At 48.4% G+C, this 21,729-nt stretch overlaps 1 protein-coding gene across 4 annotated transcripts; it reads left to right on the top strand.

The window, feature by feature from the left end:
* Positions 1–4,292: 4,292 nt before the first annotated feature.
* Positions 4,293–20,952, top strand: LOC122873507 (serum response factor-like). 4 transcript variants are annotated; one of them, XM_044190279.1, is made up of 8 exons: positions 4,393–5,265; positions 7,336–7,605; positions 14,340–14,541; positions 15,247–15,411; positions 16,628–16,735; positions 17,058–17,243; positions 17,364–17,443; positions 19,409–20,952. In XM_044190279.1, exons 1-8 carry the CDS (start codon positions 4,807–4,809, stop codon positions 19,490–19,492), a joined length of 1,554 nt encoding a protein of 517 aa, XP_044046214.1. In that variant the 5' UTR covers positions 4,393–4,806; the 3' UTR covers positions 19,493–20,952. The 4 variants fall into 4 exon arrangements, with proteins under 4 accessions (XP_044046218.1, XP_044046217.1, XP_044046214.1 ...); XM_044190282.1 differs by lacking the exon at positions 7,336–7,605 and having other exon boundaries at positions 4,323–5,265; XM_044190280.1 differs by lacking the exon at positions 15,247–15,411 and having other exon boundaries at positions 4,396–5,265.
* Positions 20,953–21,729: the final 777 nt, after the last annotated feature.

Genomic DNA, 21,729 nt, shown 5'->3' with positions numbered 1-21,729 from the left:
TGCGGGGTCAGCTCCGGGATCAGCTCTGGGATCAGCTGCGGGATCAGCTCCGGGATCAGCTCCGGGATCAGCTCTGGATCAGCTCTGGGATCAGCTCTTGATCAGCTCCGGGACCAGCTCGGGATCAGCTCCGGATCAGCTCGGGATCAGCTCGGGGTCAGCTCCGGGATCAGCTCTGGGATCAGCTCCGGGATCAGCTCTTGATCAGCTCTGGGATCAGCTCTGGGATCAGCTCTTGATCAGCTCCGGGATCAGCTCCGGGATCAGCTCCGGATTAGCTCTGGATCAGCTCTGGGATCAGCTCTTGATCAGCTCCGGGATCAGCTCCGGGATCAGCTCCGGATTAGCTCTGGATCAGCTCTGGATCAGCTCCGGGATCAGCTCTTGATCAGCTCTGGGATCAGCTCTGGGATCAGCTCTTGATCAGCTCCGGGATCAGCTCCGGGATCAGCTCTTGATCAGCTCTGGATCAGCTCCGGGATCAGCTCCGGATTAGCTCTGGATCAGCTCTGGATCAGCTCCGGGATCAGCTCCGGGATCAGCTCCGGATTAGCTCTGGATCAGCTCTGGATCAGCTCTGGGATCAGCTCTGGATCAGCTCTGGGATCAGCTCTGGGATCAGAGAGTGTTGAGGCGCCCCCATGTGGCCGAGAAGCAGAACAGTTATTAGCTGCTAACACGACCGAGCATTTCCCCAAGTACTTATTTCATTACAGAAGTACTTGTACTGTACTTGAGTATTTCCATGTTATACTGTTTTATACTTCTAATCAGAATCAGAATCAGGATCACTTTATTGATCCTGAGGGGAAACTCTTCGTTCCAGCAGCTCGCTGTCAGTCAGTCACACAGGAAGAGAAGCACTGAGCAGAAACTATAATACCGGTCAGATACATGAAGTACACAGTGGGTTTACCGGTTGATGATAATAATACGGTATAAAGTAATAGTGCATAAACTGCGAAGTTAAGTGCAGCTTGTTTATAATGAGACGGAGGATGTTACACAGCAGTAACAGAAGTATGAATAAATATCAATAAATTAAACTGAAAAGAGGATATTGCACAATTATTCAAGTATTGCAGAGATGTTAATGATCAATGTCCAGTTTAGTGACTTCGGGTCATACAGACTGACACTTAGAGGGAGGAGCTAAAGAGTCTGATGGCCACAGGCAGGAATGACTTCCTGTGGCGCTCTGTGGTGCATTGTGGGAGGATGAGTCTTCCGCTGAAGGCGCTCCTTTGTTTGACCAGCACGTCATGGAGCGGGTGGGAGACGCTGTCCAAGATGGCGTGTAGTTTACCCAGCATCCTCCTCTCTGACACCACCGCCAGAGAGTCCAGCTCCGCCCCCACGATGCCACCGGCCTTACGGATCAGTTTGTTGAGTCTGTTGGCGTCCGCTACCCTCAGCCTGCTGCCCTCAGCCTGCTGCCCTCAGCCTGCTGCCCCAGCATGCAACAGCATACAGGACAGCACCGGCCACCACAGACTCATAAAACATCCTCAGCATCGTCCGGCAGATGTTGAAGGACCTCAGCCTCCTCAGGAAACAGAGGCGGCTCTGGTCCTTCCTGTAAACAGCCTGAGTGTTCTTGGTCCAGTCCAGTTTATTGTCCATGTGGACTCCCAGGTACTTGTAGTCCTCTACCATGTCCACACTGACCCCCTGGATGGAAACCGGGGTCACTGATGCCTTGGCCCTCCGTAGATCCACAACCAGCTCCTTAGACTTTGTCGCATTGAGCTGCAGATGGTTCTGCTCACACCATGAAACAAAGCTCCCCACCACAGCCCTGAACTCCGTCTCAACACCACCGCTGATACATCCCACCACAGCAGAGTCCTCAGAAACCTTCTGGAGGACTCTGTGTGGTGTAGATGGTGAAGAGGAAGGGAGATCTGATCTGACGGCTGCAGTCACTTTGCAGTTTACAGGTTTCACACGTGGAAGTAATACTCGCTCGCTCCACCTCGAGATCAATCAGTCAGGATCACTTTATTGATCCTGAGGGGAAACTCTTCGTTCCAGCAGCTCGCTGTCAGTCAGTCACACAGGAAGAGAAGCACTGAGCAGAAACTATAATACACTATAAGTACTTTTAGTTTGGAAGATTAAAGTACATTGTACTGATGATACATACTGTACATACTTTTACTTTTAGTAACATTTTCAATGCAGGATTTTTACTGGTGAGTATTCTGATGTTGTAGCTACTTTTACCTAAATAACGGCTCTGAGCACCTCCAGCACTCACCACTATTATTTATTCTGCTTCTGCTGCAGCTACTAATGCTGGTGCTACATTTATTATAACAATATAATATAATATTTATTATTTTATCATCACTGCGGAGCTCTTACTGTCCGTCCTGCTGCAGATACTCACACCTGCAACCACCTGCATCACACCTGCATCACACCTGCATCACACCTGCATCACACCTGCATCACACCTGCATCACACCTGCGACCACCTGCATCACACCTGCATCACACCTGCGACCACCTGCATCACACCTGCATCACACCTGCAACCACCTGCATCACACCTGCGACCACCTGCATCACACCTGCATCACACCTGCATCACACCTGCGACCACCTGCATCACACCTGCATCACACCTGCAACCACCTGCATCACACCTGCATCACACCTGCAACCACCTGCATCACACCTGCAACCACCTGCATCACACCTGCGACCACCTGCATCACACCTGCATCACACCTGCGACCACCTGTCTCTGTTACAGCTGAAATTAAAGACATTTCTTTTTAATGCGTCTTCATTTGTATGTTTTCAGTTTATCCATTTTTTACTTTTGGTTTTATTGATTTCGGTTGTAATTTTGTGTCGGATTATCAAATGTTTTTTGTTGTTGTTATTGTTTTCTGCCCAACATTTGATTCATTTTTGGATATTTCACAAAATGTTTTTATATATTTTCAAATATTTTAGTCATATTTTTATTTTGGGGTATTTTACAGTTTTTCCCACATATTTTATCACATTTTATACATCATAGCGAATCTCAATACATACAGTAACAGATAACACCACATGCGCAGCACAGACGACAGTAAGGGACGCAGTTCCGGCGTAAACAGGGTGACCGCAGACACTGAAGCAGTGAGATTATTACTGATTATTGACATGAAATATTAATATTTCAGTTGATAAATGTTAGAAATGAGGCCTGATGTCACCTGTCTGTCTGCCCTCTCACTATCATATATTGTTATATTCTTCTTCTTCTCCTCTCGGCTGTTCCCTTTCAGGGGTCGCCACAGCGAATCACGAGCCTCCATCTAACCCTGTCCTCTGCGTCCTCTTCACTCACACCAGTTAGCTTCCTGTCCTCTCTCACTACATCCATAAACCTCCTCTCTGGTCTTCCTCTAGACCTCCTGCCTGGCAGCTCCAGCCTCAGCATCCTTCTACCAATATATTCACAGTCTCTCCTCTGAACACGTCCAAACCGCCTCGATCTGTCCTCTCTGACTTTATCTCATCACATCTAACATGAGCTGTCCCTCTGATGTCCTCGTTCATCTAACATGAGCTGTCCCTCTGATGTCCTCGTTCATCTAACATGAGCTGTCCGACTGACGTCCTCGTTCCTGATCCTGTCCGTCCTCGTCCCTCCCAAAGAGAACCTCAGCATCTGAAGCTCTGCTGCCTCCAGCTCTGCCTCTTGTCTTTAATTGTTATATTATAATATTAAATATTAGTAAATATCAGACTCTGGTTTCAAGACCAGGGCCACAAGATGGAGGATGGAGGAGCCTACGTAGTTGGTGTTGTACTTCAGTGGTGCAAATTTCTAAAAAAATGTGCTATTAATTAAGGAGTAAACCTGGGGGGTCTGGGCCCGGTCGGGGGTCTGGGGCCCGGTCGGGGGTCCAGCCTTGCGTGTGCTTTATGTAATGCTCCTGACAGTGCAGATGCTCCTTCACAGTTGACTTATCCTGCAGAGGTGCGGGTGGAGGCCCTGCAGAGCTCCAGCTGGCGGCTCTGAGGCCCTGAACAGCCCCGACATGACGACTCAAACCCGGCAGAGACTGCGGCTCCTGTCCGGCACGCTTCTCCCACTTCTTCTGCTTTTCTCCACGTGTTTGTAGTTTTTCATTGTGAAGTTCTGCTGGAGCAGAGTGGCCATATAAGGGCAGGTGACGCCTTAAACGGAAACGGGTTTCTTTATATGGAGGAAAGTAGTTCCCCCTCATGTCCGAAAGAACACGTCGCCTTTTGGTATCACTGCGCACAACCTCCATTAACTTCCCGCCTTTTCTGCAGTGTGTCGTGTAGAACACTTTCATGTAACGTTTCGGATCAAATGTGCGATATTTTAAAGACGAAGTGTGAATTTAGTGCGTTCAGTATGTGGAACTATATTCCGCGGCGGACGGATGTGCCGGGCACTGCTCGTCACTTCCTTATGTGGCGCGGAGTGATTCTGGGGGCCGGGCCTCGCGCGGTACTAAACTACTTTATAACTTTATTCTCCGCTTTGCTGGAACCGGATCAGATTTATGGACGAAATGTTTCCCGGTTTTCCCGCTGACGTCCTGCGGCTCCCGGTGATTTACGGCGTTTCCTGATGGGCAGGTAGCTTTACTTGTTGCTAAAGTCACCGCTAACGTTAACGGCTGCTAACGGTCCTGTTAGCTGACTCTGCCCGGACGGGGACCTCTTAGCACCGGGGAAGTGTTGGTGTTTACGCCGCTAACACAGGAGCTTTGGCCCGCCGGGAGCGGGAGGTTGTCAGGCCCGGGGCGGGGGGGGACCCAGCGGAGAATGCTGGCAGGGAGCGGCGCCGGGATGGGCACCAGAACCGGAGTCGGGCGAGCGGGCAACGGAACCGGGCTCAGCAGCCTTCCTGTGAACACGGCCGGACCGGGACCGGACACAGCCTCCGAGACCGACGGAGGCCAGTTCCACGACAGGGAATACAGTACCGAGGTGATTTACAGCGGCTCCGACCAGGACTCTGACTCCGGGGACGACGAAGACACGGCGGGTTCAGGCGGGGACAGGAGAGGCGTGAAGCGGGAGCGGAGCGAGAGGGAGGTCGGGCATCAGTCGGCGCCCACCTCCGGAGGCCTGAGCGGCTACGGTGGGGTCAGCCCCGGGGTGCCAGGAGCCAAACCCGGCAAGAAAACCAGAGGAAGAGTCAAGATCAAGATGGAGTTCATAGACAACAAACTGAGGCGGTACACAACTTTCAGCAAGAGGAAGACCGGGATCATGAAGAAGGTGAGTGTGGAGGGAAAACCTCCTGACAGGTAAACACGACAGGGGTCAGAGGTCACGTGGTCACATGGTCTGATGTTTTTAAACCCTCCACACAGAGCACTTCCGGCCCGATTCCACTCCTTACTTATTTGACGGATGTTAATAGTAGGAGTACTTTTACTGGTCGGACCGTGACGGCCCCCCCAGGTCCACAGACCTGCACACCTGTTTTACTGATGCTCATTAGCTGCACGAGCTGCTGCGCTCATGCGAATCCACGAGCTTAAAGGAGGTAAACGTGAAGCACGTGATCAAGTTTAAAATCTGACGTCTCACTTGTTGTCTTGATCCTTTCACACACACACACACACACACACACCTGAGTCCGTTCCACACACACACACACCTGAGTCCGTTTCACACACACACCTGAGTCCGTTTCACACACACACCTGAGTCCGTTCCACACACACACACACCTGAGTCCGTTTCCCACACACACACACACCTGAGTCCGTTCCACACACACACACACCTGAGTCCGTGTCCCCCACCTGTCGTGTGGCTGTCCTGGTCCAGCCTGGGACCCGCTCTGAGAGCTGTCACATGTAGGCAGTGGTGGGAAGTACCTGTTTGAGGTACTTGTACTTTACCTGAGTATTTCCACTTTCTGCTGCTTTCTGCTTCTACGGCGTCCGACAGCTCGAGCTTCAGCAGCCGCAGCACTCAGGTGCTGGTCACTTTAACCTGACCCGCGATCCCAGAGCCGCCGGTCTGCAGGGTCGTTGGTCACTGAACGAGCCCTGAACCGCGTCCTGTAGCTACATTCAGGTCCGCCTCGGGCGCGCCACATGTCGTTAACAAAACATCGGCCGTCGAGCGATCGCAAATGAGACGGCGGAGCTGGACGGCCCGCCTCCACCTTTTAAATCAGCTGGGTGTATAATAAATAAACTGCAGCGTTCTGATAAACCTTTAAACTGGACTTCAGGGATCAGGTTTCATCGTCTCACCTGTACCTGGAACCACAACCTGCTGTTTTCAGACTGAATCCCCAGTAATACAGAAACCTGGTCACCTGTGTTCAGCCTGCAGGATCAGGACCCGACCTGCAGACAGGCCGCTGTGTGCCGGTCTGAACGGGGCTGCAGGTGCAGGTTTTCGTGACCCTTGTTGTCACAGTGTTCACAGAAAGTCACAGAGCTGACACTGTAGACCAGGAGCGTCCAAAGGCTTCATGCCAGGGACCACATGGAGACTCTGTAGTCCAGGACCATGAGGCTTAATGAGTGAGTCTTGAATCTGCGGTGCGATGACTCTGTGCTGAGTCCTGTCTGTCTGCAGAGTCAGAGTCTTTGAAATTTTGCACATTTTCAGTATAAAACTCGTTTAATAGGAAGCTATTTGGGGGAAATACACATAAAGTCTTTAAGGTAAAAGTGTAGCCGTTGAAGTGTAACCACGCTCTGCATTCAGCAGCGCACGCCGCCGCTCTGTCGAGGCCTTCTGGTCACTTTTGATTATATATTTAAAATATATTTCTTATGATATTTCAGGAAACCAGCAGCGAGTAGCCTAAAGTACACAGATTATAACCTGTTAACACCGTCCGCTCATTCTTCATCGTAAAACATTTCTTCTATAAGTTATTATTTAAACGCTAAGTCTGCACACAGCCCACATCGCCGGCCTTTGCCCATTCGTTAACTTGCAAGCTAACTCGCCACATGGTGCGTCTAACTTTTTATGTGTCTTTGTCTTCGAAGAACGTTCTGTGCGTGAACAAAGGGCTTCGAGTCATTGAATTAAAGTTCAGCTCAACTAAATAGTTTTCCTTTTGTGTGCCTATGATGTGGTAAAAGGGTCGTTTCAACAACATGAGATGGCCTGAGCAAATAACCCTATATTTCCATTCATAGTTCATTCCCTTACATTCTGATGCTGATGGAAGATATCAGCCTGCTCACCTGCTCAGGTATCAGACATTACTGCTGGGTCAGCCTCTAATAACTGGGTTTTATTGAAAACCAGTCAGTCAGTGCGGATATGAACCGACACCGCAGCTCCTCACATCCGCTCTTCCTCCTGCAGGCGTACGAGTTGTCCACGTTGACCGGTACTCAGGTGCTGCTGCTGGTTGCCAGTGAGACGGGTCACGTGTACACCTTTGCCACCAGGAAGCTGCAGCCGATGATCACATCAGAGACGGGGAAAGCTCTGATCCAGACCTGCCTCAACTCTCCGGACTCCCCGCCTCGCTCCGACCCCTCCTCCGACCAGAGGATGAGCGCCACGGGCTTCGAGGAGACCGACCTCACCTACCAGGTGTCGGAGGCCGACGGCTGCTCGGAGGTCGCCAAGGTAACGGCACGTTCAGAGACTAACGCGCAGCACAGCTTAGCGGTGTGTTGTTTGGATTGACCCTCTGGTTCTGTGACGAGGCGCCTCAGTTTCTACAGTTCGACACATGACAATATAACTACAGCCTCACACACACAACACCTGAGAACTGTCGCGAAGAGTAAAGTGTGATACAGCCGATAATGTTTATTTTTACATAGGTGCACATAATATGCAATGATGCCCAACAATCATGAGAGATGCATCTAAAAGAAGAGAAAGTGACTTCAGGTCGACTTTCTAACGAATGTGTGATCCTCAACATTTCTCTCCGTTTGCTTCCTGAGTCAACGTCCGAGTCTGACAACAACACAGATGCTTCGCTGGTCAACGCCAGGCTTTCACAATAGGAGGACAAGCGTCCCACACAGCAGCGTTATAGGAGCAAACCGCAGTAATGTGGTAGTAGGTGGTGTCTTCCTCCCTGCCGGCTCTTGGGCGCCGGGTGGGTCCCGCTGATACCTGACGGGGATTATGCGATCGCACAGTTAGGGATGCCCCGATCCCGGTTTTTCTGCCACAGATAGGATTGCCGATCGTCTACGAGGGCGACTGGTATCGGCCGATAGTCGTTTTTTGCTTTGTTACAGCAGCTAGCGTAACAGTATTACAGGTCGGTTCGACTGCGTTGTGGTGCACTGGGATCTCCACCAGGTGGCAGCGTGACCTCGGCTGTAAACGCTTGTTGTTGCTCTCAGCTGCTCAGTGTTTAACCACGGGTGCGGCACTAGTTTGCCTTCAGGGCTTTCTGCCAGAAATGACGTCATTAGCAAGGTTTTTTGGAAGTACTGAGCGTGCGACTGGATCCAGAGACTCGGATTATACTGCACGAGTTCTGTGAGAGAAACGGGTGTTTTGATATAGTTCTGCCATTAACTTCAACAAGTCTGGATAGCGTGGTTTGGATTCATTCTAGTGATTGATCGATCGAGTGATTGATAAACAGATCATTTTGGGGGTGAAGTTAGTGACACCAACCCACGTTTTTCACATCATCGATCACCTTTCGCGGTCGGCGACTAGAAAGCATTGAATAAGAGACGCAAGCGTCAAGAACGGGCCAACAAATACTTTTCTATTCTTTTTTACTTTATTTTTATACAAGAAAAAAAGGAAACCAGACAGACAAACGAAGGGACATCAGGCAAAATCATCATTATTAACAGAAGTGCTCGACATCGTGTAAAACAGAAAAGTTAAAGTAAATAAATAAATAAAGGCATATACATCTCAATTTGTATTCAGATAAGATCCATGTTTCCATGTATGCTTCACATTTCTTTCGGGCATGTCATGAGAAAGTCAGATGTTCCATAACATAAATTTCCTTAACTATTTCTATCCATTCATCAGTCTTTACTTAGCCATTTCCTAGTTATTGCTTTCTTGCTACCTGCTAAAAGTATTTGTAACAAATATCTGTCTGTCTTCCTCAGCCCTGTCGGTAGATTTCCTAAATATAAAACACTGAAACTAAACTCGGGCTCTGAGCCGAATATTGACCTAATTACCTTCACCGCCTCTATCCAATACAAAGAAATAATAGGACATTCCCAAAAGATATGGAAGTGACCAGCAGACATATTACCACACGTTCTCCAACACTGACCATGTCTCTTTTATATCAGGGCTTATAAAGAATCTTAAAGTGCTTTTCCAGGTGAATTCCCTCCACACACCCGAGCTACAAGTGGTAGATTGTGTCCCGCATATGTTCGACCAGTCGCTTATCTTTGTTAGCTTCTTTCTCCCACCTCTTTTTTACATACAAGCCCCCTGTCTAACTGTAGACACGTATATAACCTGGAAATCCCTTATATGCATCAATGAATACTCTAATCAGGTCTTTTCCCTTCTCTCTAGTAGTTTTAATGTTTAGCAAAGTGGTGTCTCAGTTGAAGGTATCTGGAAAAATCTTCCTTCCCTAAATTGTATGTATCCATGAGATATTATACAGTCCGCAGTGATACCTGAATTAGTCCAGTGTTTGAATCTACCGTCCAGTCCAGCTGCTGCGAATTCTGTATCATATTTCACCCAACGTAATGTTCGTACATTTCTTTCAAATTCCTTATTTTTAAGTAATTTGTGCCAGATGTGAAGAGGCACTGCCATCCAATTACTTCATCTTTTCAGATGCTTTTTCAGGAGAGTTTTCACCCAGTATAGATCGGAGAGGTATGCTTATTTGGCTTTCACACCAACAGACCAGAGAACGTAGCTGTGCTGCTCTATAATAATCCTCCAAGCACGGCAGAGCCATACCACCTTTGTCCTTACAGAGTTGTAATGTTTGAAATCTAATCCTTGGTCTTTGTTTTCCCCAAATAAAAGATGAGATAGTTCTTTTCCAATCACTGAATTGTTTGGGAGGCACTTCAACAGGCAAGGATTGAAAAAGCAGCCTGGGTAGTATATTCATCTTTATAGCGTCTATTCTGTTGTACATATTCATTGGTAATAAGGACCAGCGGTTTAAGTCTGCTTTAATATCAGCTGTTATAGGAATGTAATTGTGGTCATAAATGGCCGAGACCTCTTTAGCTATTTGTACCCCTAAATATTTAATTGTATTACTTTTCCATTTAAATTGACAGATTTTATAAATATTTTCTTGTGGTTCGTAGTTGAAAGTAAGCGTTGGAGTTTTATGCAGGTTTAGTTTATAGCCGGAATATGAACCAAATTCTTTAAGAAGAGATAATAATTTAGGCAGACTTGCGTTGGGACTGGTAAGTGTCACGAGTATGTCATCTGCATATGCACATATCTTATGTTGTGTGTCTCCTATTACTACCCCCGTTATACCGTGGTCTTCTCTAATTGCCTGTGCCAGAGGGATGAGGGGGCATTCCTGTCGACATCCCCTTTCAAGGAATATTGTTTTGGATAAATCCCCATTTATTTAAATTCTAGCCGTAGGAGAGGAGTATAGGGAATTCAAACATGTAATTACCTGGTCATTAAAACCAAAGCGGCTAAGGACCAAGTATAGATATTCCCATCGAACGCCTTTTCGGCATCAAGACTAACTACAGATTCCAGATCACTGTTCCTCATATGGTCAACGAGGTGGAGAGCCCGTCTCACGTTGTCCTGGTTTGCCTGTTTTTTACAAAGCCTGTCTGGTCTGTGTCTATCAAATCCGGGATTATGTTTTCCAGTCGTTTTGCAAGTATTGACGCATATAGTCTATAATCTATGTTTAAAACTGATATCGGTCTATAGGAGCTGCAGTCTGTTTTGTTTTTACCCACTTTAGGAGTCACTGAGATCACTGCTTGTCTCCAGGACACCGGGGTTTCGCCGCCTCCCAGAACATAGTTAAAACAATCCTTTAGCATTGGTGTTATTGTTTCCCTGATGGTTTTATACCATTCTGGTGGGTACCCGTCTGCACCTGGCATTTTATTTGTTTTTAATCTTGATGTTGCCTTGTTTATCTCATCCTCTGTTATCTCCTGAGTTATTATTTTGTTTTGCTCTGTCCCTATAGATGGTAGGTCCAAAGATGTTAGAAAGGATGATATGACAGCTGACTCAGTTGTTCGAGGCTGAGCATATAATTTTGTATAATACGTTTCAAAGGCATTTTGAATGTCTTCCAAATTATGATACATCTCATTAGTCCTAGGGTCTCTCACTTTATGTATAAATCTTTCAGCCTGTTGTTTCCGTATTCTCCATGCAAGTAGTTTTTTAGATTTAGGACCATTTTCATAGAAATTTTGTTTAATTAGTTTAGCCCTCTTCTCCACTTGATTTTCATATAGGCTGTTTAACGTTCGTTTAGTCTCCAATATGTCATTTAGAATACTGGTGTCGTTATACTCCATATGTTTACTTTCTAGTGACTTTAATTTTTCAGTCAGGTCTTTAATTTGTCTTTTTCCTTTTTCTTCTGAGCCGACCACATCATGAGTTTACCTCTAACAACAGCTTTTGCAGCATCCCATAATGTGCTAGGAGACACTGCTCCGTTGTCATTATGGGTCATATGATCTTTAAATTCTGTCTATATATATTTTTGACACTGAGGATCATTCAGAAGGCTAGCGTTAAGTCTCCACAAAGTCTCTTTGGGTTTGTTGTCTAAATGTAATGTTAAGTCTCTTACCCCATATCACAATTTATAATCCTATGTCTATCTAAATTTAGCATAAAAAATAGTCAATTCTTGAGTATGCGGAGTGAGGGTGGGAGAAAAAAGTAAATTGTTTATCATATGGATGCAATTCCCTCCACATGTCTATCATTACAATTTCTTTAAGTACTTATTTCACATATAGCGCTTCAGGTCTTATATTTTTTGTTCTATTTGAGGAGTCCAGGGATGGCTGTAGCTGGATGTTCCAGTCCCCCCCACACATCAATACACCTGATGTTTCCGTGGAAATCATATTAAAAACTTTCTTGATCAGCTGTTTATCATGTCCTGGTGGTCTATAGACATTCATTAATGTAACTTCTTTGTGGTCGATAAAGCCTTTGACCATTAAGAATCGCCCTTCTTCGTCAGTAATTTGTGAGGAGAACTGGAAATTTACCTTATTTGAAATTTGTATAGCTTCCCCCCTCGCTCTTCCTCTTTCGAAGGAGGAGTAATATGAATTTTTGAAACCCATTTTCCGCAACTTTTCATTTTCAATATTCGAAAGATGTTTCTTGCCAAAAAATTCAGTCTTGTTTTTCCCTTTTCATTTTGGTAATTACTTTACTTCTTTTTATAGGATTATGTAATCCATTTACATTAAGTGTGATTATGCTGTATTTTTGATGATCAGTCAATATGAGAGTAAAAATGTTTCCCAAGACGTTTAAGCATCCCTAGAAGGCCACAAACGCTTAACATAAATGACTTCCATCTCTGAAGTATGAATTCTACTTCCAAAACTAGAGGGGCCCCTGCATCTGGAAGGGGCCCCTCTAAGCGTGGACCGAAATCTCTGACTACATAAAATCAGAACTGTCCACATAGAAAACAGGCATGAATTCCCAGATGTGGTCAATTTCAGTTTCTCAAACTTACTTGAATAGGAAAGTTCGCCTGGTCTCATATTACCTCCTGGAAATACGGACCGATGGAGACATATGATAGGCTGCACTCCTCCCGGGCGGTCTTTTCAGAAGTTACTCACTTACTCATGGCGCCTTCGTTTTGTCAGAATCCCTTTAGTTTCTCCTGGATGTGTTTCATGCGTGCCTCCCAGTGACGACGTGATGTACCACCTGCCGTTTCCCAGGAGGGTTGTCTCCGTCTCGTCGCGGGTGTAGCCCGGTCTTCCGCCGGGGTCCCGGCCCCGCCGTTCGGCATCAATCCCCTTTTCTTCAGGCCATCCGTCGCCTCTGACGCGCTGTTGTAGATAACTGCACCGGTGTCAAGAAACACTCAGCCCCTGATCTTTAAGCACCTTTCTGATGGTGGAGGAAGCCTTTCTTTTCATAACTATTTCGGTTGGGTAGTCTTGCTCGAAGAACACTCTTCTTCCGTCGCATTGGATGTTATTCTTTTTCCAGGCGGTGCGGAGCACCAGCTCTTTGGTTTTATACTCCAGGAAATAGTTGTTGTTGTTGTCCATGTTAGCCTGGATAGCGTCCATACCCTCGTGGTCAGCTTGCTTGCTAGCACCGTCCTTAGTATCTCCACTTTCAATCGGGGATTTATCGTCTATCTTCAGGTTTTGTTGCGGTTTTCCTTTTGTCATTCTCCTGTTTCCCCCTCTCATGCTATAAATGACAACTTTTCCTATCTGGATAACCAGTATTTATTTCGGGGGAGTAAGACCATTTGGGAGCCTCTAACTTATGCTGCCGACCGCGTCTGCGCCATGCCGGAAGTCATTCAACAAATACTTTTCAAAGGTTTTATGGACCAACGAGATGAGGGTGACTTCATGGACCAGATGGGTGGGCCCTTTCCTGGATCACTCAAGGACATAGGCCACCAGTTCGACTCAGGCGTCAGCAAGGTGGGGGAGGAATAATGGCGTGGTTAAAGTGAACGGCGAGCTGCGACTCAGCATACAACAAAACATCACAGCCACCTCAAACATCTCTGTAGAAACAGATGCAGCAGGTGTGTAAGAAACAAGCGATCAGGGATGTGATTTTGTTCTGGATTCATCCGGATTTTTCCAATAGTTTTGGAAATATATGTTGACATATATAGTGGTCTGGCTTGCAGATTTGCATATCACAGAAGACCGGACTACTGGCCTTGGCGGAGGTCTGCGCTCTCCGAGGGCCCTTCTAGTTTATATTTATGATTATTTTGGACATGCTTGCAACGTGGTGCCCAGTACCCGCGGTGCAGTGTAATACTGTAATGTAGATTTATCATGTTGCTTAATAATTGTGCACATTTATTTTCACCTTTTCTCTAAAGAGATGATGTATTTTCCATTTGAAAAGGAAAAATCAAAAGTTTTCTTTGTAAAACAAATTTATTAGCAAAGTAAGATTTGGGATTCACTTGAGTCTGTTCAGCAATAAAAATAATCCTAATTATGCACGCACTGTGTGACGTTAATAACAGTAACTGTGGCTGTTTCAGCAGAGTTTCCTCAGAGCAGCGTCTAGTGGACATTAGAGGAACTGCAGCTGCTGCTGATTGGCTGCTGGGTCTCAGGTAGAGTTTATGCCTTCCTGTTGTGTCTCTGCTCAGCCTCGTCCCTCCTGTCTGTCTCTGTCTGCAGGATCTGATCAAACCAGCGTTCACCATGTCCAACTTGCCCGGCACCACGCAGACCACACCCTCCTCCTCTTCCTCCTCGTCCACGGTGTCCATGCAGGTGCAGACCAGTGCCCCCTCCTGGCAGCCGCCCTCCTCCTCCAACGGGACGGTGCTAAAGACGTCGACCGGTGTCATGCTTCCGGGAGGCTTCACCTTGATGTCAGGTAGGAGAGCGGAGCGTCCTGTCGCCTGTCCTTCACCTGTCTGTCTGTCTCAGGTGTGTTCACAGTGTGTCTGTCTGTCAGCGACTCGTCATGTCTGCTCTGCTGCTGCTTCACCCATCACAGCTGATTCTCAGTTCAGACTGAGCCTCTGTATCAATCAATCAATAACTCAATCATCTGCTTGGTTCACACACGTCAGTGAGGACAGTTAAACCAATCAGAATCCAGACTGACACTGAATCTGTACTGCATCATACACAAACATCACATTCAGGCTAATTATTTTCATTGTCATTATTAATCTGATGATTATTTTGATATTGATATACTGATATTATATTTATACTTGATTAATCGATTTAATTGTTTGGTCCCCAAAATGTCAGAAAATTCAAAAAAAAAAAAAAAAAAGTCAAATATCCGCCAAATGTCCGTCACAGTTTCCTGGAGTCCAAGGTGACGTCTTTAAATGTCTCGTTTATTATCACACAAAACGAATAAAACCAGCAGATATTCACATGAGAGAATTCACGCAGTTAACTTGAAGGAATTAGTTGGAACTCGACTGCAGCTGTGACGGGGACACACCTGTCAGAGCAGCACATTAGCATCACTGTCGCATCAGACCTTCCTGCTGCATGTGTTCAGTTTTTATTAGTAGCTAACCTGTCTCTGGCCCCGCCCACCTCCCTCACCTGTCCACAGGTGCCTCGCTGCCCCCCGGCACACACACCATCCCCCTCAGCCAGCTGCAGGGCCAGCCTCTGGCTATCCAGGGCCCCGTGGCCCCGGGCCCCGCTGCCACGCTACACGCTCCGCACACACAGCCGACCACGCTGCTCCGCCTCCCCGCCACCGTGTCACTGTCAGGTCAGCTGCCACGCCCACCTGAGAGAGTGTGTGTGTGTGTGTGTGTGTGTGTGTGTGTGTGTGTGTGTGTGCGCGCGACTTTAAACACTCTGATATCAGTGCTCTTTTCCTTTCTTTAAACTCACTATGTGGAACTGATCTGGGATCATGTTTCTGTGGTCAGACTCTCTTGATACCTGACCTGCCAACAGGTGTGTTCATACAGAAAGGGACCGTTTGTGTTGATTCCTAACAGCCAGTGTACGACCGTATTGTAGGCGGCAGGTGAGAAGACGACAAGACGGGCGGCAGGGGAGAAGATGGGCAGCAGGTGAGAAGACGGGCGGCAGGAGAAAAGATGACAAGATGGGCGGCAGGTGAGAAGACGGGCGGCAGGAGAAAAGATGACAAGACGGGCGGCAGGTGAGAAGACGAGCAGCAGGAGAAAAGATGACAAGACGGGCGGCAGGTGAGAAGACGAGCAGCAGGGGAGAAGACGGGCGGCAGGAGAAAAGATGACAAGATGGGCGGCAGGTGAGAAGACGAGAAGACGGGCGGCAGGAGAAAAAATGACAAGACGGGCGGCAGGTGAGAAGACGGGCGGCAGGGGAGAAGACGAGAAGACGGGCGGCAGGGGAGAAGACGAGAAGACGGGCGGCAGGTGAGAAGACGAGAAGACGGGCGGCAGGAGAAAAGATGACAAGATGGCCAGCAGGGGAGAAGACGGGCGGCAGGTGAGAAGACGGGCGGCAGGTGAGAAGACGGGCAGGTATGCTGGATGTGACGGAGCATCAAGGAAGGTGGTTGAACGGGGGGACGAATCCGTGAGTAGCGCCTGTGAAGTGGGTGTTTCTGTGGGCGTATACAGGTGTTAGCGGGCAGGTGTAAAACCTGGTGTTCACTGTGTATTGCTGAGTTCAGAGCAGAAACTCCAGTCTCTCCTGTCTGAACATCCACTGATGCATGTTTGCGTCGGTCCCCATCTTTCCATTGACTTTGGACTCGGCGCTCTGTCTGAATACACCTGAATAAAGTCAGCGTTGGCCCCGATTGGTCCGGCAGCCACAGTCCACATCAGAAACAAACCGCTGTTTCAGAATCTGGAAGCTCTCAGAAACTATTGATTCCAGATAGACCTAACGATTAACCTTAAACAACATAAAATGTGGGTAATATTCAGATTTATACGATAACATTGATAATGATTGATGATATCATGCACCTGTGTGTTCATCAGGAGGCGGAGTCTCTCAGCAGCTACAGACCATCCAGGTTCAGCCCAGCACTCAGCAGACCTCCACCAATCAGAGCAGCTCAGACATCCACATCCCCGCCTCCTCCGCAGGTAAGAACATCGCCTCCCAGAGCTTTCCATGAGCGCCGGCCGCCGGCCAAACAGCTGACTGCTTTATTATATTCGTTTTTGATTTTAATAACAGTTTTGATTAACAAGTTGCGATTCGTTGTGCGTGTTGTTTTACGACCACTAGCCTCCACTTCAAAACAATGCGAGCATGATGACACCGTAGCAGCTGTCCGGCCCGCAGAGCTCCACGAGTGACCGCAAGAAAGGGCCTTGAATGTAGCGCGGAGGAGAAACTGTTCTGATTGGATCATCTGAACCTGATCAGTAGAGTCTGTCGGTTTCTGTCTCTCTCTCTCTGCAGCCGGTCTTCCTGCCTGCATCGTCTCCTCCTCCTCCTCCTCCTCCTCTTCCTCAGTGGCAGGTCACATGATGTACCCCGGCGGTCACACGGTGATGTACGCTGCACCGACGCCCTCACTGGGCGACGGCAGCCTCACTGTCCTCAACACATTCCCCCCGACAGGCCACGCCCAGTCACATGACCCCAGTACGACCCTTCATCATCATCATCATCATCATTATTATTATATTTATTATTATTATTGTTGTTGTTGTTATTTTGTAGATAATGATATGTTGGGTGTTTGTATGTTGTTTCGTCTTTCAGGCGCCCTCCCGCAGGTCTTCCTCACCTCGCTCCCTCCGGTCGGCGCTCAGATCCCGGTGTCTGCAGTCCAGCTCCATCCGGTACGAACTAACTGAATACTGAATACCACTGATACCAGGGTTTCTGCGGGTCCTTCAAAACCCCCGGTAGCTCAGCTGGTAGAGCGCGTGCCATTAATCAGAATCAGAAATACTAAATAAATAAAGTGTGCAACATGTCGGAGCAGCTGTCGGCAGAAATATAATATCTATAAGTGTGTTTTCATCAGTGTCTAATCACCTGGAAATAAGAGCCGCTGTGTTTTCGTCACCTTAGAATCAGCCTTTATATCTACAGAGGGAGCGGGTCCGCTTCCACGGAGGCCGCCATGTTGCACCGCCATGTTTCTACAGGAGCCCAGAACGGACAAACCAAACACCGGCTCTACAGAGGGCCTTTTGCTTTTTCTCGAGTTTCGCTTCACCGTAGTTTCTCCTCCATGCCTGGAAGGGGAGGGCGAGGCGAGCGGTGTTCACATGGCTGCAAACTGCAGTTTCACCACTAGAGGCCGCTAAACCCTCCACACTGGCCCTTTGAGGCCGAGACACGTCGTCCCCTCTCGCTCTCCACCTCTCGGGTCTCCGCCTCTCGGGTCTCCGCCTCTCGCTCTCCGCCTCTCGGGTCTCCGCCTCTCGGGTCTCCGCCTCTCGCTCTCCACCTCTCGGGTCTCCGCCTCTCGGGTCTCCGCCTCTCGCTCTCCGCCTCTCGGGTCTCCGCCTCTCGCTCTACGCCTCGGGTCTCCGCCTCTCGCTCTCCGCCTCTCGGGTCTCCGCCTCTCGGGTCTCCGCCTCTCGCTCTCCGCCTCTCGGGTCTCCGCCTCTCGCTCTCCGCCTCTCGGGTCTCCGCCTCTCGGGTCTCCGCCTCTCGCTCTCCGCCTCTCGGGTCTCCGCCTCTCGGGTCTCCGCCTCTCGGGTCTCCGCCTCTCGCTCTCCGCCTCTCGGGTCTCCGCCTCTCGCTCTCCGCCTCTCGGGTCTCCGCCTCTCGCGTCTCCGCCTCTCGGGTCTCCGCCTCTCGGGTCTCCGCCTCTCGCTCTCCGCCTCTCGGGTCTCCGCCTCTCGCTCTCCGCCTCTCGGGTCTCCGCCTCTCGCTCTCCGCCTCTCGGGTCTCCGCCTCTCGGGTCTCCGCCTCTCGCTCTCCGCCTCTCGGGTCTCCGCCTCTCGCTCTCCGCCTCTCGGTCTCCGCCTCTCGGGTCTCCGCCTCTCGCTCTCCGCCTCTCGCTCTCCGCCTCTCGGGTCTCCGCCTCTCGGGTCTCCGCCTCTCGCTCTCCGCCTCTCGGGTCTCCGCCTCTCGCTCTCCGCCTCTCGCTCTCCGCCATGTGATAAAGGCAGAACGTCTACAATCCAAGACTCTAAATGTCTTAAAATGTCTTAACAGCTGACTGGATTATGAAGTCTGTTTCTTTTATGAAGCTGCATTAACGTCAGTCTCGCTCTGTATTGATCACGCTGTAACGACCACAAGAGCCGCTGATGCAGACCGCCGGTCAGCGTCGATCGGCACCGCGTCGCGATGTGTGTGCGTGCGCTAACGTGGCGTCTCCTCGTAAAAAACAGAACACACACACACACACACAGGTATTACAGACAGGTACTACAGACAGGTACTACACATACTACAGGTACTACAGACAGGTACTACAGAAGTACTACAGAAGTACTACAGACAGGTACTACAGAAGTACTACAGACAGGTACTACAGAAGTACTACAGAAGTACTACAGAAGTACTACAGAAGTACTACAGGTACTACAGACAGGTACTACAGAAGTACTACAGAAGTACTACAGAAGTACTACAGGTACTACAGACAGGTACTACAGACAGGTACTACAGGTACTACAGACAGGTACTACAGAAGTACTACAGACAGGTACTACAGACAGGTACTACAGAAGTACTACAGGTACTACACATACTACAGGTACTACAGGTACTACAGAAGTACTACAGGTACTACAGAAGTACTACACAGACAGTGACTCCTGTTGTTTGTGTCTGTTGTTCAGATGGTGATCAGTCAGCAGAGCAGCAGCAACCTGACGGAGCTGCAGGTCGTCAGTCTGGACGTCCACCAATCAAAAGACGACTGACTGTCACATGACTGTCTGTCTCTCTCACACACGCACACACACACGCACACACACACACGCACACACACACACACACACACACACACACACACACACACACACACACACACACACACACACACACACACACACACACACACACACACACACACACACACACACACACACACACACACACACACACACACACACACACACACACACACACAGCTGCATCTCCTCTGGACGTCATCAAACTCGGCCAACACTTGTTCTCTTCTCGTTTCCTGCAGTCTGTTTGTTGTGATGATGCAATCGACTTCTCTGTTTTTCATCAGCATGTCAACAACAACAACGACAACAACGTCAACAACAACAACGACAACAACGTCAACAACAACCGTGACCACGCACTCTTCACTCTAACTGATCTACAGTCAGTGTCAGAGCCACAGAAACGCTGGAGGTTTCCACAATAAAGAAAATCAATATTAATATTAAAATCGTTGTTAATCAGTGACCCTGACGATGATGTCATCAGACAGATGAATGTAGTGATGATGTCAGACTGACCAGGTATCACATCGTCACACACTCACCTGTGTGTGTTGAATGTATTTGTGTTAATGTGGCATTTGGATTTTTTTGGTTTCACTTTATGATTTTAAAAACAAAAAGTGCCAAACAGATCCGCTGGTTAAAGGAGCAGTCCGCCATGTTTGCTTCCCGCTCCGTCGCTTCACGTTCGTTACTGTCAGTTTATCATCGACCCGCGACAGAAAGTCCAGCATGTTCGTTAGAGAGTGGAGCTTCACACGATGTAAAACGCTGTGACGTTAGTGTCGATTCGCTAACAGGTAACTTTAGTCTGGCACGGATGTGACGGAGTAAAAACATTTGCAGTTTAGCTCTTAAGGCCTAATCATTCGATTAATTGGACGATCAGTATTGATCCTTTATCAGAGGATGGCAGATATATCGTGTTTGTGCTGTAAAGTACACTCTGTGCACAGTGGTGTGTTTGAGGACACTCGGTCATCTGACACCTGGTGTATTGATGAGTTCAGTCATCAGAAGACAAACAGGAACCGAACATGGACTCGGTCCTGATGTGATCTGGATTCAGCTTCAGTCGGAGGATTTCCTCAGGTCCTGCTGGATCTGCAGGACCTGAACACGCCTGACGGTTTATTTTCTAACTAAAAAATGTTTTTTAGACTTTTGGACCTTTAAAGTCGAAGGTATTTGTGTTTCACGTATATGTTTCTGCACGGCGGTGATGTCGTCACTTCTGCAGGTTGTTTGCTCTGAACAATCAATAATCAGTCAATCAAAAGACTTTTGGAGAGATGTTCAACCAACCGAGCAACTGCCCCGGGGCCCCAGACCCTCAGGGGCCCCAAAGGTTCACTGTGTGGGAACTTTATTCATTCTTAATCTGTTGAGAAGAAGCTGTAAAATAAAGATTTTATAAACTTTAAGGTGGCTCCTGCTGGTTTCCTCAATCCTGAGGGCCCTTCTTAAAGAGGGGCCCCGAGTCAAACCCCAGTCATAAGCCCTTCAGTGTTTCAGTTGGTGTGTTTACATGAATGAGAACGCGCTCTTATCCAGGTGTGCTGAGCTAAGGGCAGGTGTGCCACCGACAGAGGAATGGCAGAAGGTTAACCCAGCGAGTCATCGGCAGACTGAAAGTAAATCTAAGCGGTTGGACGTGAAAGTGGAAGCAAAGACAACGGGAGTCCTCAGAGTCCGGACTGGGATCGGTGGACCAGTACTTCTTTAGCCCACAAGTTTAAATGTCCAATCTTCTTTTCCTTTCAGGGGTCGCCACAGCGAATCATGAGCCTCCATCTAACCCTGTCCTCTGCGTCCTCTTCACTCACACCAGTTAGCTTCCTGTCCTCTCTCACTACATCCATAAACCTCCTCTCTGGTCTTCCTCTAGACCTCCTGCCTGGCAGCTCCAGCCTCAGCATCCTTCTACCAATATATTCACAGTCTCTCCTCTGAACACGTCCAAACCACCTCGATCTGTCCTCTCTGACTTTATCTCCAAAACATCTAACATGAGCTGTCCTCTGATGTCCTCGTTCATCTAACACGAGCTGACATGAGCCGTCCCTCTGATGTCCTCGTCCTGATCCTGTCCGTCCTCGTCCCTCCCAAAGAGAACCTCAGCATCTTAAGCTCTGCTGCCTCCAGCTCTGCCTCTTGTCTTTCCTTCAGCGCCGCTGTCTCTAAGCTGTCCAACATCGCTG

The sequence above is a fragment of the Siniperca chuatsi genome, linkage group LG3, assembly GCF_020085105.1.
Source record: "Siniperca chuatsi isolate FFG_IHB_CAS linkage group LG3, ASM2008510v1, whole genome shotgun sequence".
Lineage (NCBI taxonomy): Eukaryota > Metazoa > Chordata > Actinopteri > Centrarchiformes > Sinipercidae > Siniperca > Siniperca chuatsi.
The sequence above is the reverse complement of the archived record's forward strand: the minus strand, read 5'-3'. Positions and strand labels throughout refer to the sequence as shown.